This window comes from Pieris napi, chromosome Z (assembly GCF_905475465.1).
Source record: "Pieris napi chromosome Z, ilPieNapi1.2, whole genome shotgun sequence".
Taxonomy (NCBI): Eukaryota; Metazoa; Arthropoda; class Insecta; order Lepidoptera; family Pieridae; genus Pieris; species Pieris napi.
Window position 1 is genome coordinate 3,444,352 of NC_062259.1, and position 16,174 is coordinate 3,460,525.

The 16,174-nt window shown below is 32.0% G+C and overlaps 1 protein-coding gene across 1 annotated transcript in view; it reads left to right on the top strand.

Annotated features, from left to right (window-relative positions):
* Positions 1-1,491: 1,491 nt before the first annotated feature.
* The window catches only part of LOC125062444 (GRIP and coiled-coil domain-containing protein 2-like), a 28,663-nt gene continuing 13,980 nt past the window's right edge, over positions 1,492-16,174 (top strand). Inside the window, exons 1-12 of the mRNA XM_047668380.1 lie at positions 1,492-1,589; positions 2,662-2,808; positions 4,292-4,465; positions 5,102-5,114; positions 5,355-5,476; positions 5,894-6,068; positions 7,804-7,898; positions 8,421-8,506; positions 8,914-9,058; positions 9,613-9,675; positions 10,959-11,021; positions 12,969-13,088. Of these exons, the coding sequence (XP_047524336.1) occupies positions 1,584-1,589; positions 2,662-2,808; positions 4,292-4,465; positions 5,102-5,114; positions 5,355-5,476; positions 5,894-6,068; positions 7,804-7,898; positions 8,421-8,506; positions 8,914-9,058; positions 9,613-9,675; positions 10,959-11,021; positions 12,969-13,088 (1,209 nt within the window). The 5' untranslated portion in view covers positions 1,492-1,583. The remainder of the gene's footprint in view (positions 1,590-2,661; positions 2,809-4,291; positions 4,466-5,101; positions 5,115-5,354; positions 5,477-5,893; positions 6,069-7,803; positions 7,899-8,420; positions 8,507-8,913; positions 9,059-9,612; positions 9,676-10,958; positions 11,022-12,968; positions 13,089-16,174) is intronic.

Below are 16,174 nucleotides of genomic sequence, written 5' to 3' on the forward strand. Positions count from 1 at the left end.
TTTTTCTAAGAAATATTCGTTATAGAGGAAGGTATTGCTCTACCTCCCACATAAATGGAGGATTGTCGAACAGTCTAACCGCTAGTCCAGAAATAGTCAGCGGTCGGAATAACTTTGTTCGAATCGCAGTGATTGTAAGTGTCGCTACACTTTTGCAGTCACATAGTCTCAACTAAAGCAACGTTACGGTGAATAATTAATAATTTTATCCGTAATCACACCCAGCCTATATCAATAACGTAGCACAGGCAAATACAACTTCCACAGTGGAAAAATTATATCTACAAGAGTTTTATAATATGTTATATAATAATGATTAATATATTCTTTTTTTTTATATTGTACAACTCACATCAATTAACCAAGTCCCATGCTAAGCTGGTGAAGCTTGTGTTATAGGTACTAGGCAACGGATATACATACATATTATAGATAGATAGACATATAAATACATATTTAAACACTAAAGACCTAAGCACAACACCAAGTGCTCATCACATCGATGTATGTCTCAGCCGGGGATCGAACCCGGGACCCATGGATTCGCAGTCAGGGGTACTAACCACTAGACCAATGAGCCGTCAAAGCCGCTGTTTTTATAGATATATGTATTATGTATAATATATCAGTTTTATGCACTTTAACTGGAGGATATACTAAGTCCGAAGAAAAATAAATCTCAAACAACATTAATAAATAAATAAATTAATTAATTAATCTGCTCCGTTATAAATATCTGCAAGTATATCATGGAAAGTCGGTGCATGATATTTAGATGTATCGAATAATATTATATTTAATTCTGTTAAGATTTCTAAATACATACTTTTACAGTACGTATCAGACGTTCGGTACGTCTGCATTGTCTCTTTGGCTCCCATCTATCAAGTAGTGATGTTAGCTGTTTATTAGTAAAAAGAGTATAAATATCGCACAGATATAATTCATTGCCATGACTTATTGTCACTTTTACAATTCACAGCAACTCTTCACACAAAATATGGCAACCAACTACATATTTTGAATTCTCCGGTCAATACAAACTATTTACGTCTAACCTATCCATGTATTGTATTGTATATATAACGACAATACCTAGCACATAGATTTTTTTAATTTGAGAAGAAGATGCCTAAAAAATCGCATCAAAAAATCTGGTTCTCTTGGTAACTCTCATTTATAGTATAGTCATTTATAATGAGCAATGCATCTTATAAATAGTATTTTTTTTCTTGTATTCTGTTTTCGGTTTTTATGTATTGTTTAAATTATTACATATATCAAATAAATAAATTAAAGATTACTCTATCTACGACAGAAATCGTTATACAAATTTGTGAGATACATATATTTACCATTAGGTGTGTCAACTAAAACATGTTTGTCTCTATCGTCAATTGCAATTGTACTGTAGAAAGAAAGAAACAAATATTGACCCAAAACTGCCTAACTTCTGGATTTCCTTTCTCTATGGATATATATAAAAATATATATAAAGCAAAGTGTCAAAGTCATGTTGAAGATTGAAATTTTTACAATTTATTTTTATTCGATTTTGCCTATCTCTCATTGCTGATTAAAACATGAAGGTAATTTAATGTCATTTGATATTATTTTATTAGACATTTATTGTATTTCCAAAGTTCAACCACATTTACTATTAATAGAAAAAGCTACCTACCAACTTGGCTCATTCCTTATCTAGTTCATTTGTATACAAATCTTCAAATTGAAAAAAAAACCAGGGGAAACAGCATACAATATAACGGTGTGAATCATACCGTGATTAATTAATTGTTTTATCACTGTTATTTATTTGCTATGTGATTCGTTAGTTCTTTATTGATTCATGAGACTGGTCAGATTATCGAAAACCCAGGAAGCTATCAATAAATTGCTAATACAATATAACTATTCAAAATATGTTTAATTGTTGCTAGCATATAAATACTACCGTGTTTATTGTCGGCACTTCGTAAAACCCACTATTTAAAACAGGCATAAATAAATATATATTAATTTAATATTATAACAGCTGTTATCAGAATTACAAAACCATATATAGTACTTATAAATATAGGTGTGTTAGTGCGTACGTGTTTGTGTGTGCGTATTAGTGACTATTTACTTAATAAATAGTTCTAGACTTGTAGAAGAAATAAATAATAAAAGATAGAACAATAATTCTTCGACAGAATGTATTATGAAATAAAGTTAAAAAATTCAGCGATGATATTCTCGCTTATTAGGGAATTATAACCATCAGTTTAGTAGCTTTAGTTTACAACAGTAGTAAGAAAACGTGAGCCGTGTTTATTTACACGACACATTATCGACCGATAATGGCTGGTAAATATTCTTCAAGTCTCGTAAGTCATGTTTATCGTCTGGTAGTACGTAATTCGCAATGGAAATTTCATTTGACCAACGTAAGGGCACGTCACAATCACGTCTTCAAATATATGATATTGTATTAATCCTTCCGTAAAAGAACATACGAATTGTGTGTCTATTAATATATTCAATGATTCAAAATTTCATTCCAAACCAAAATCTGGTTGGCTCAATCCAAATTACCAGTGCAAATTATTTACATACAAATCGGTACAAATTAACTCTGAATAATATATTATTTTGAATTTATACGTCAAATTGTTGCAGAGCTCAAAGGAGAAAGTTCGAAAAGATCGTGTAGAATGGTCTACCAGTGATCCAGAGTTAAAATTGCCCATAAGAAATTTTAAGAAAAAAGTGCCTGTCATCAAAAAATCACCCAAGGACGGTGTTTCGTCTTCAGAAACTAACTTGGTAAATACTAGTTGTCTGTAATCTATGTTTCGGGTATCGAAATAGAAAATGTTAACCATAAATAATGAACCCTATGAAAATACCAATGATAATGTTATAAAAAGCTCGCTGACTCGGAGGTTTGATCAAAATCCTTTGACATTTTTAATGAGTGTAATAAACTCTGAAATTGTGTTTAAAATAAAAAAGTGTTTCAGTTTAAATTATAATACACAACCAAAGACGTAGTGATGTTCTATTCTATTTAATTTGCTAATTTTTCCTCAGTAATATCCTGTGCATAATTATAATGAACCAAAAGATAAATTTATAATTGTTCCCTTTTCATTTCACATATAACTTTGATAGTATGGAAGATCTAAGGATTTTATTAAACGATGTGACAGAATTGGTGTCCTCCAGAATTAACGAGTTTCAGCAGCAGAGAAGACGACTCCAACTCCACTGGCTAGGGACTTTGAGACATTTAATAGTTGCTCTTTTCTATCTTGAGAATTTTCAGGCTCAAAATAGAAATCCTTTTTAGTATAGAATGAGCAACAAATATGGTGTCAATGAGATATAGGATCGGAGTCCTGGCTCAATAGGAAATGTGATCGGTCCATGGACATACACATAAAAAATTACAAACCAAATTGATAAAGATTCTTTTAGGCAGTTAAAAATAATGTATAAGCTAATACGTCGACAGCTTCTTTATGAATAGTGGTGAGTTTGTTGAAACTTGTTAACAAGGGATTGGAAAACTTGGCACTTTGATGAATAAGATATAAAAGTGAAACTTCTCGTAGAGCAAATTCCTTTGTTGTTTGGGACTCTTGGCTTTCACATTAAAATACGAAGATTACAGTACATAACTTTATTCACTATACAAACATAGGCATGTGAGGTGTCGATGTTTTTAAACCACAAAAAAAATATTGGTTGTTTGTAAAGTAGGTTTACGATCGAGATGTTTACGTGATAACGTCTTATTGGTGATATAAGTTTTTGGGAAGTAAGGAATTAATGAAGATAACAATTTTTTCAAATTTTAAATTACATCTATCGTTTTATTCACACTTTTGATGATAAATTTCGGGTGTAAAATGACAAGTTTACTTATTCGACTATGATATACATTTTTCTTCATACATTCACGGAATGACTGGCAGCGCTCGAGATGAGACGGGAGATCGGTCCGTCCCTCTCTCGTTATACCTGCGATCGCGCTCGTGAGGTTTTGGTGTGACACAAGTTTCTGAACATGTCACCCGACTAAAACGATTTTAAAGACGTTATCACGTCAAAATATTAATTTTACAAAACACTATTTCATTTCGTTATTTATGTTCGCTATGGTTTCCGGACATGACGTGTTTGTATTATTTATGGTATTTTTGCACCGCGCTATTAGAAAAAACAAGGATAGCTTATACATTTCACTGACTAGTTCGATGTATTATTGTTCTGGACTATTCGTTTATAAGTTTATGACTTCCAGACGAACTGTGGGAGTATAGTAGTTCTTCAAGAAAAAGTTGGTCGTGGTGACGATCGGGCTACTGGCAATACTGATAGCAAAAGGACGACCAAGTTTGCAAAAATAGCGAGTATGAAGCCGCAAATACAACGCACTAAGAAATCGGGACAAGCATGTTCCGGGAGTGGAATACCGGTATGTATAATCCAAATTATACCTTATTGCTAATAAAAAATAAAATATATCTGTGGCGCTACAACTTCTTTAGGTCTTGGCTTCCGATTGCTGAATCTGTTTCATGATCATTTGTCAATCTAATAGACAAGTAGGTAGGTGATCAGCCTTCTGTTCCTGATACATGCCGTCAACTTTTTGAGTCTTAGGCGGTTTCCTTACGATGTTTTCCTTCACCGTTCGAGCGAATGTTAAATGCGCACATAGAAAGAAAGTCCATTGGTGCATAGCTGGGGATCGAACCTACGACCTCAGGCATGAGAGTCACACGCTGAAGCCACTAGGCCAACACTGCTCAGTAAACCAAAAGAGGTGCTACGAAAATGGTTCAAGTCGGCGTGGTAGTGAAAGGTCCGTCGCTTAAATTTAAATGGTCTAACTATAAGAGAACAACTCTGGGTAAGGTCGTTCGGCGATGTTTCTATAACAACCACAATGCAACTATATATTAAAACCAAATGTAATATTTTTACCATGCCAAAAAAGAAGAAATTTATCATGCATTCTGATAATTTAGAAAAATCTAAAGTTTTATACCTTTTTGCTTTTTTAAAGTACAACAATATTGTAAGTAATTTATGATTTTTTTCTTTGCAGAGGTTACGGTCATGTAAGTATGTTAGAAATCTTAAGTTAAAGTCAAAAACTAACGACTTTTCGATACAATTTATCATTAATGCATAGACGTATATATGTCGCAGCCAACTAGCTTAATTAGCCGTTCAATTAACAGTCTAGCCGTTTAACTAAACGGCGCCGTTTAACTAGCGGCTTGAAAGGTGTTTCATGATATGATTTTCGTACCTACCCATTAATGTGTTCCTCACAATAGTGATTGTTATAATTAAAGCCTTTTCGTCATCGGATTCCGATGATTCTTTAAGAAGAGAGCTAAGTGCTATAAATGATGACACGCGTCGAAGTGCAAGAGTAATATTCGACTCACGCCAGAAGCTCCTTAACATGGTACAGGTGAGAATTGCATTTTTAAATTATACAATACGTAAATCCTTCCAAATATAATAAGTATTATAAACTTAAATTAAGCAGGCATTTTATTCTAAGTAGCTTAGTGCTGCAGATGCCATAATGATATTTAATACGGAAAACGATGTTTTAATAATTCGATATATTGTCAGAGATACGCCTTTTCGGTATATAGCTAATTGTTTCAATTCATACTGGTCGTAATTGCTAAGAGGTGTTTCTATGGACCAATTTTGATCTATTGAAGATTTTGTTAATCGTTTCCGAATCAAATTTATTTTGAAGTTTGTAAAATATGTTCGCGTTTTCATATGTGATGTAATAATAACAGTTTCTGACGTAGAAAAAGTATTTTAGTTTGAGTAAAGAGGTTTAATAGTTAAAAGCCCATAATGAATTTAGAAAAAAGAAGCACAGCCAGTTGACCTTGAGGAGTTGTGTGAGCGCAAAGACATTCTGCTCCAGGAGTTGGATCACATGGATGCCATAACGAAAAATATGTGGAAACTTTTTCGAAATAGGCTTCCTACGACGACCAAGAAAAATACTAATTCAATTCACGAAACGCCTCCAAGTAGTAAGGGTTTTGCATTTTAATCAATATCATATTATTCATACAGAATCTACAAAAATGTAAATAAAAAGTTCTTAAGGGAAACATAATTTATATTTAAATAAATCTTTAATATATATAAATTTATTAGTCTCTCGCATTGACTGATCACAAGCACTCGAACTGTCGTTGTGTAGTAAAATAAATTTGGGTTTATATATAAAGATGTTTCAAATAAATGTATGTTCCGCGTAAACCATATTACTATATATATACACTTATATTAATATATATATATTAAATTATTCACATTATACAATAAACATTTTAACACCACCTGAATGTCAAGTAACGTTAGAAAATCTATACAAACAACATATTGTACATGTAATATTATTAACAGAATACCTATTGTATGTTTAAAATGCGCCTAAATATTGCATACATTTAAATTAACTGGAGCGGCAACTCATGTTCAGCAGAGATGCATAAAGATACATAAAGATGTTTTAAATAAATTTATGTTCGCCGTAAACCAAAACTTATATTAATTTATATATATATTAAATTATTCACATTATACAATAAACATTTTAACACCACCTGAATGGCAACTGAAACTTAAGGAAATTATTAGCAGATAATACCTATTGTATGTTTAAAATGCGCCTAAAAATTGCATGCATTTATTTTAACTGAAGCGGCAACTCATGTTCAGCAGAGATGCATAAAGATACATAAAGATGTTTTAAATAAATTTATGTTCGGCGTAAACCAAAACTTATATTTATATATATATTAAATTATTCACATTATACAATAAACATTTTAACACCACCTAAATGGCAACTGAAACTTAAGGAAATTATTAGCAGATAATACCTATTGTATGTTTAAAATGCGCCTAAAAATTGCATGCATTTATTTTAACTGAAGCGGCAATTTGTGTTCAGCCGGCTACATTTTTAATCTTGCCACCGCTGCCCTCTGTTTGTATGTCAAAATAAAATCCAATATTTTTGTAAGCGAGGCTTAACTGGCCGTTTGTACCGACTCGATAATACTGCACTCGGCAATTCTGGCTGCTTTGTGCAATGTGTTGGAGTTAAAAGATCACTTGGCATTTTAACATTATACAGCCTGTACAGCAAATTAAATTGTACAAAAGTGTTAGAGAAATGAGTATTATACATATTCTTAGTTAAAATTTTCTTGAAAGTAATCATTTCTTATATATATTCGAAAAAAGGGTGCGTGAACTTATGTACGCGCGTAAGAAGTTCTACTTCTTTGGAATTATTAAAAATAGTTTTTGATTGCAGGCAAATAATTAATTACAATTAAATAATCAAAGACTGGAAAAGGAGTCATTATAATCAATAAAGTTCAGTTTACATTAAATTAAATAAATAAATATTTATTATTATTCCCTTATATTAAGTGTAACATAAATTCTATTATTATTCGAATGTTGTTTTTAAATTATGTCCAATGCCGTAGCATCTTCTGTGGGCAACTTCTTTCTGTTAATTTTGTGTCACGGTGCGCGCGCATCGTAAAATTTCACTCTCATCAATTTTTCATAACGCGCCTAAAGAAGTATACCTTCAATAACTTTACCGTAGATTTGGTGATGCACTGCATTTAATTTTATTTAACACAACGATTTGGAGTACACCAAATATAATATATAACAGTCAAACAAGCATTACTCTCAATTAGTACCAGCATTTAGTTTATCGAAAATTTAATTTTATAGGACCACCTATCAGCCACGAGAAGAAAATTAATCAGCCTGTACATTCAGGCACCGAAATCCCGTCAGCACACGAGCCACCTACTAGAAGTAAATCTGTATGTCGTTCAATTTGTATGAATAAATAAAATATAATACGTCTTTCTAATAGTGTGTCATCTTTTAATATAAGAATGTTGAATTTAGGACATCGGTACACCAAGTTGTGGATCCGCGATATTTTTATTCAATAAATAAAGGGAAGTATAATAAACATAGTAAGTGTTTAACTAGAAATTCGATTCAAGTCGAGTCTGGAAGCTGTGTCGCTACATAAGCCTCTTAAAAGACTTATCAGTTCTGATATTGAAACGGAGGAACTATATAAATAACAGTCGGCCTATAGTATGACCCCGTAGGCGTGTCTAGCCATTTGCTGTTGTTTTTATTTTTTAGTTGTTACAAACATTATAAATACTAAAGATTTATTTTTGTTTCTTTTTTTTAACTAAAGAATGTTTTAATAAAGATAGCACGAACTTTGGATTATTTATTCTTTACGGTGTGTGCCTAATATATAAAAGTTGAAACGATCGAAGTGCTTTGTATAAATAAAAAGATATTTTGTTTTGTTTTTGTAGGAAATCGATCTCGGTCGAAAATTATATGAAAGTTACGACATGCAAGAGAAACTCGTAGCGGACAATGCCAACCTCGAAGTCAAGAGGTTATTTTTTATATATTATTCCGTAGTTTATTATATTTGTTGTTTGAAATCCTCTACATCCCAATTCACGCGTGTTGCTCACATATTCCAGCATCTATTTCATTTAGAGCTTTTTAGAGAAGTGCCTTCGGCCAACGCTGAGTAGTTTTCAACGCCTTTTGCTCTTGGCATTTTTTATATTCTATTATCGTAGTAGAATTACGTTGCATTGTTCAATGAAAAATATATAAAGCTTTTGTGTGTTAAAAACTGTTTCGTGAAAAAGAAAACTATTTGAAAAATGAAACGTTCCATTGACTGAGATGTCACCTATGACACATCACAGCCAATTTAAAAATGTGTTTTTATTTGTAAATATTTATGGAAAGAAATGAAAATGGATAAAATTCGGTAAGTTTTTTCTTTAGGCACATTTTGTACAAGGAACTTATGACGAAGGACCAAAATTTGGAAATTTGTCGCGGTCAAATAAAAAGACTTCAGGGGGAGTTAAAATTATTACATAAAGAAAATACGACGCTGCACGAAAAGCTTAGTAAAAATAATCCTCAGGTATCTGTAGTTGTGTTTTTAATGTATTTTGTACATTCAATACAAATCTAGTAAGCTGCGAGTGGAATATTAGATGGTTAGTAGAAGTTGAAATAAAATATCGAAAAAAATGTTGCTGGAGACATCTTTAAGAACTTATCATGCTCTATTTCACCAAATTTTATTATAATTCAAAAATACTTGGGACACTTTATAGAATTGAATCTATAAAGTATTATCAGGCCGCATTCAGCACGATGTCTGAATTATACTTCCATACGTGTATTAGTAAGTAATCGTAGAGGAGTTGGTGAAAATGATTTTCCGGTACCTACTTAGTATTAACGCCACCGCAGCAAAAATTCTGGTAAGGTTTGGTTAGGTTAGGTTAAAATATTAATATTTTGTTTAAATAACTGTTTGAATAATAACCTTTAACCATTTTCACGCGCCGGAAACAGTTATTTAAATAACCAAACCAGAATTTTTGCCGCGGTGGCGTTAATGCGTAAGTACCATCCCACTATGGTATACTAAGATCGCGTTAATCATTCTCATGTTAATCCTTTTTATAGGGCGATGCGACTCCAAACAATCAAGACAACACTTTTCAACAGGATATAGATAATTGCTCACTGGTAAGGTTGTAATGTAGAAAATTTACATTCCCGTTATGGTTACCACTCTGTTGCCTCTAGAAGTATTTTAGAACATATTTGACTGAGGATCCTTCATGAAAAGAGTGTGCCAATTCTTTAAAGACCGGCAACGCAGAGTGCGGAACCTTCTCGCATAGTGGTATTGTGAGTGTCCATAGGCTTAACATTTGGAGCCTATTGACAATGTACATCACTTCATACTATGACATCGAATAAACCAGCCAGTTGAGGTTTCCACTTGATCTCAGCGGTAAACAGATTTCGTTCATTCAATTTGTGTAAAGTTTCGTACCATGACCTCGTGATAGACTTTAAGTTGAATCGATTAGCCGTAAAACTATGATAAAATAGGTGATTCTGAACTTTTTGACGTGATAACGTCTTTAAAATCGTTTTAGTCGGGTGACATGTTCAGAAACTTGTGTCACACCAAAACCTCACGAGCGCGATCGCAGGTATAACGAGAGAGAGAGACGGACCGATCTCCCGTCTCATCTCGAGCGCTGCCAGTCATTCCGTGAATGTATGAAGAAAAATGTATATCATAGTCGAATAAGTAAACTTGTCATTTTACACCCGAAATTTATCATCAAAAGTGTGAATAAAACGATAGATGTAATTTAAAATTTGAAAAAATTGTTATCTTCATTAATTCCTTACTTCCCAAAAACTTATATCACCAATAAGACGTTATCACGTAAACATCTCGATCGTAAACCTACTTTACAAACAACCAATATTTTTTTTGTATCGAAAGAGTCCAAATATTAGTCTAAAACATTTAAAACTCAATATTTTAATTAAATGGTAAAATTTATACAATTAAAATAAATTTATTTTTAAGTTAAAGTTACTTCTACTTACGTTTAGTACGATTATGTATATTAAAAACACAATCGTGCGTTGTAAATGATGAATTATTTAAAATAATAATATTAAATTTATTATCATAGAATTTTCTGTCAAACCAAGTTTGACAGTTAAATTTCTGAACTCAAACAGAAACCTAGGAAAAAACACAGGAAGTGTTTCAAAATTATCGTTTTTTCGTTAAGTCTTGCAATTTCAACGTGTTTCAGTAAGAAGGCCATGATACGAAAAATTGCGTATTTAATTTAGGAGCCAAAAATATGTATCTCGACTGGATCAAGGGGAAAGTTCTCGCATGTGATTAATAGTGAAAAACCTAAAAAACTGCTGCAGCAAATTTTTGGCTTCTCATAACTGTGGCAAGACCTGAGTATGATTTGTTTATTTTACAGAACAAAGAAACTGAATGTGTGAAAAATCCAGTCCCAGATAACCAACAAGAACTTGAAGAAATTGTAAGTATTTTTTTAATATGATGGAACTTTTCTTGTCTTTCTTAATAATTTACACGAACGGTAAATACGTTTTTAAGTCGGGTTGAGTTTGGTATCATCTCACGTCAATGGGACAAATTTTATAATTTTATTTAATTTGTATTTGTTTCTAATTGAATATTTAATGTAAAAGACTTAATTGCAATTCGCTAAAGTAGGAAAATATGTATGCTAATTAAATGTTACCGTTATGTGATATCTGATAACATTTCTCGTTCTGTTTGAATAACACATTTCATATCTACTGCGTTTATTTATCCACGGTAATAAGACTAATTGGTTATTGTAATTTTCCAAGCATAACGGAGAGGTATTTTTATACTACCACATGGTTTTAATTTTAAATACCAGTCGTTACGAAAACGAGTCGCATTATTCTATAGAGAATTTTTTTTTGTTTAGAAAAATACGTAATTAACCCGGTGGACTGGGGCTTCTAAAACGACTCTTCACTTGCAACTGAGAAATCTTTTTTATTAAAATCTTTTTTGAATTCTATTATTTATGAACAAACGTAATTTTCTTCTCATCTTTTACTGAAAATTTGAACATTGATGGACAAGATCAAGAACAGTAAAGAGAACAATTTTTTTGGTTAAACGCTGCCTCATGACCGATAATCAAGTGACACGACAATATTATTGTAATAAAAAGCAAATAGAAGTGTAATACTACTATATTCAAACAGTAAAACTACAAATAGGCGATAATACAATATGTATTAGTGTAACTTAGTGCTAACAAGCGAAAAGCTCAGTACCAAATCAATCAAGTGTTTCGATTAATTACGTACCTTTGAAACGGAACGGTTTTGTGATATCTGATTTAGGAGGATATTACCTGAGTGCCTAAGAGCCCTTCATCGTGAAAGGGGTTATTCTCGGAATAGACTAGGGGTGTCCATTGACAAATTTGTGTCTTTGGAAGCCGAACATATTTGCAATTACTTCTCGTTACTGTATCTCAGATTACACAGTGCTCCTGCATCGATGTTCAACTATACAAAATACATCTTTTAAAGACTGCTAAATGTTGATAAATAACATGTACTTTGTCATTTTAACGCCATCTACGGCAGCGGATTTGGTATTGGCAAAATTTCCCTGGATTTTACGTATTACGTCATGTCTTTATATGGTGATTTTAATTTATTTATAACCGACGTTGCTAATCTGTAACTCTAAATAGAAGTGAAAGATTTATTTTAATAAAAAAAAGGGTGCGTGTACTTATGTACGCGCGTAAGAAGTTATACTTTGTCATTATTAAAAATAGTTTTTGATTGCAAGCAAATAATTAATTACAATTAAATAATTAAAGACTGGAAAAGGAGTCATTATAGTCAATAAAGTTCATTTTACATTCGAAAAATTAAATAAATAAATATTTATTATTATTCTCTTAAATTAAGTGTAACATAAATTCTATTATTATTCAAATGTTGTTTTTAAATTATGTCCAATGCCGTAGCATCTTCGGTGGGCAACTTCATTCTGTTAATTTTGTGTAACGGTGCGCTCGCATCGTAAAGTTTCACTCTCATCAATTTTTCATAACGCGCCTAAAGAACGAAGTATAACTTCAACAAGTTTCTTTGTGTTTAAACAAGTGTATGACTATTTCTTATATTCCATTAAAATAATTTTATATTTAATTCGTTTCCGGGTTTTATCCAAAACCATGTTTTTTATAACAATTTGCTTTAATAAGTGATTCTGTCGGTTGAATGTTTCTTTTAGAATTTATACAGTTTTGGTTTTTTATGTTTGTTTAAAAACCAGTACTTAAACCTAAACCTAAAGGTACCTCAACATATTAGGTTCTAGATTCTAGGTTTTAGATTAGATTTAAACTCGAATACTTATTTATAGTGCGTGGGTCGGTTAACAACAAATTATTTTATTTCAGGAAAAAGAAATTGTACAATTGAAGAACGAGCTAGATTGTTTTCGGTTCGACATGGATAGTGCTAAGGCAGGTAGCGCTTGTAAAGGCGGAGGCGGTCTTAATACGTGCTTTCAACAACCTGTGAGTTACTTAATTATATATATCTATACTAATATTATAAAGAGGAAAGGTTTGATTTTTTGTTTGTTTGAAATGAATAGGCTCCGAAACTACTAGACCGATTTCAAAAATTCTTTCACCGTTGGCAAGCTACACTATTCCCGAGTGACATAGGCTATGTTTCATTTTCAAAAAAATTAGTGATGCTTACTAAAACTTGAATAATCTATCCCAAGGTGTAAAAAAATTAACAAAAAACTTCCTTTAATCGTGTGCGCTGCAAAAACTATTAATGATAGAACAAAATGATGTATCACAATTTTTTAGGACACATCACTATCTATAAAAAAATTCCACAGCATGTCTCTATCTTTTATAGTTACGTCACAATAACCGTCAATTAAAATACCACCGCTAGAAAAGGCTCTTTATTCGTACCTAGGTATTGATCCTTATCAAAATAATTACCAACGTTTCACATAAGCTACAATTTAATGGCATAACCACCAAAAAAGCATGGTGGATTGGTGTTCTCCTGCCTTTTCTCTTGAATGGTTTACTACTATGTAATATAACAAAAATATTAGCCACAGCAACGCTTGGCCGAGTCTACTAGTATTCCTATAAAGTTATTTATTATTACAGCATATACCGAAAAAGATTACAATTTCACTCAAGTACAGTTTTCTTAACTAGCAACAACTGTTTATATTCTTCAACTAGCATTAAGCCTGTCACACATGTTACATTTTGGTGCAAAGTTAGGAGAAGCGTTTTGTAGCAAGGTTCACTCTAGCGTGAGGCATATGGCAGACAGATTTCTGCGATATGTAGACCAGTGCAGATAGCCTTTAAAATAAATAAAAAGTGAAAAAAATTACAGTAGGATGAAACCTATAAGAAAAGGAGGGGAATATGATCAAAATGAAAGGAAAAATAAATTACGGTCGATCTGAGGTCGGGAAGGGGTAGGGGGGGGAGTTTTAAGGGTAAAAAACGGTTTATCTCGATTTCCGGCAAAACTAAAAGTGCTATCGAAGAAAGTTAAATGGCAAAGTTGTAGGCAATAAAAAGATCTACAACTTTTGTATTCACACATTTTTCACATAACCTCAAAATTTATGTGAAAAATTCAAAAAACCAACTTTTTGGTTTTTTATTTCTATCTTTTACAAAAATTTATTTTTTTAAACGAAATTTGGTGAAAACTTACCTTATTATGTCCCAACTATATTGTAATTTATTTGATTAAAAATACTTATTTTTTCACCTTATTTTGAATTAATATCGAAAAAACATCCTAATTTTCAAACGAAAATTCTGACGTCAAAATTTCAGCTTTTTTCAAAAAATTGATGTGCTTTCAGTGCATTGAAATCTCTACTTTCCTATGGTAAAAAAATATATATATATTACCATAGTAAATCTTCTCAGAAAATGCAAAAAATCGTATGCAGTAACGCCCAGACCCGTCATCCCCTTCCCTACTTCTCTATGAAATACGAAAATTTTAGCCCATCTAAAGGCTAAAAATTTTTTTTAGGTCACTCAGGTATATATAAGTTATCTTAAAATAGTAATAAATAGGCATCTAATTATAATTTAAAGAAGATTCATAGAGAAGTAGGGAAGGGGATGACGGGTCTGGGCGTTACTGCATACGATTTTTTGCATTTTCCGAGAAGATTTACTATGGTAATATATATATATTTTTTTACCATAGGAAAGTAAAGATTTCAACGCACTGAAAGCACATCAACTTTTTGAAAAAAGCTGAAATTTTGACGTCAGAATTTTCGATTGAAAATTAGGATGTTTTTTCGATATTAATTCAAAATAAGGTGAAAAAATAAGTATTTTTAATCAAATAAATTACAGTATATTTGGGACATAATAAGGTAAGTTTTCACCAAATTTCGTTTAAAAAAATAAATTTTTGTAAAAGATAGAAATAAAAAACCAAAAAGTTGGTTTTTTGAATTTTTCACATAAATTTTGAGGTTATGTGAGAAATGTGTGAATACAAAAGTTTTAGATCTTTTTATTACCTACAACTTTGCCATTTAGTTTTCTTCGATAGGACTTTTAGTTTTGCCGGAAATCGAGATAAACCGTTTTTACCATTAAAACTCCCCCCCCAACCCCTTCCCGACCTCAGATCGACCGTAATTTATTTTTCCTTTCATTTTGATCATATTCCCCTGCTTTTCTAATGGGTTTCATCCTACTGTAATTTTTTTTGGTTTCAAAAATTATCGGCACTGGTCTAATGATAGAATTCGGGATTTAATGTGAACTATAAATAATATTTTACCCAGTGATTCTGTGACTTACAAACATATTTCATTGATCATATTTTTAATAGGTCATAGCCGTCTGTGCCTGAAACATGTTTCAACATGAATATCAAAAAACAATAAATATTTGCGCAGGGTTTAGCATTAGACGCACAAACTTTGCGCTTCGAAGTTATCCTGATTATACTTTTGCTTTAGATTTAGTATTGAAAGGCTATAAGATTAGATATTATGAAATGTGTCTTGATGTCGATCCGTAGTTAAGTCATAAACATTATGATGGCTTATTGGTCTAGTGTTTAGTACCCCTGACTGCGAATCCATGGGTCCCAGGTTCGATCCCGGCTGAGACAAACATCGATGTGATGAGCATTTGGTGTTGTGCTTAGGTGTTTAAATATGTATTTATATATCTATCTATCTATAATATGTATGTATATCCGTTGCCTAGTGGCTAGTACCCATAACACAAGCTTCACCAGCTTAGCATGGGACTAGGTCAATCGGTGTGAATTGTCCAATCATATTATTATTATGTATATCGAAATAAAATGTAAAACTTTAACATTCCACGCTCCATTTCATATCCGAAATATTAATGTTTTTGGTCCAATTTGTTTAAGTACCATAACTTACGTTTGATTCACTCGTAATTTTAAAAATAGAATTTCTATAAGGTAATTCGCCCTTCCCACTCTCTCTCAATCGGTCTCAATTGCTCTCTCCCTTTTCTTCGACAAAAACGCTGCACATCTTCGTGATGTTTCATCAAAAAATTACTCTCATGCGCCTAACACAGCTGCATACATA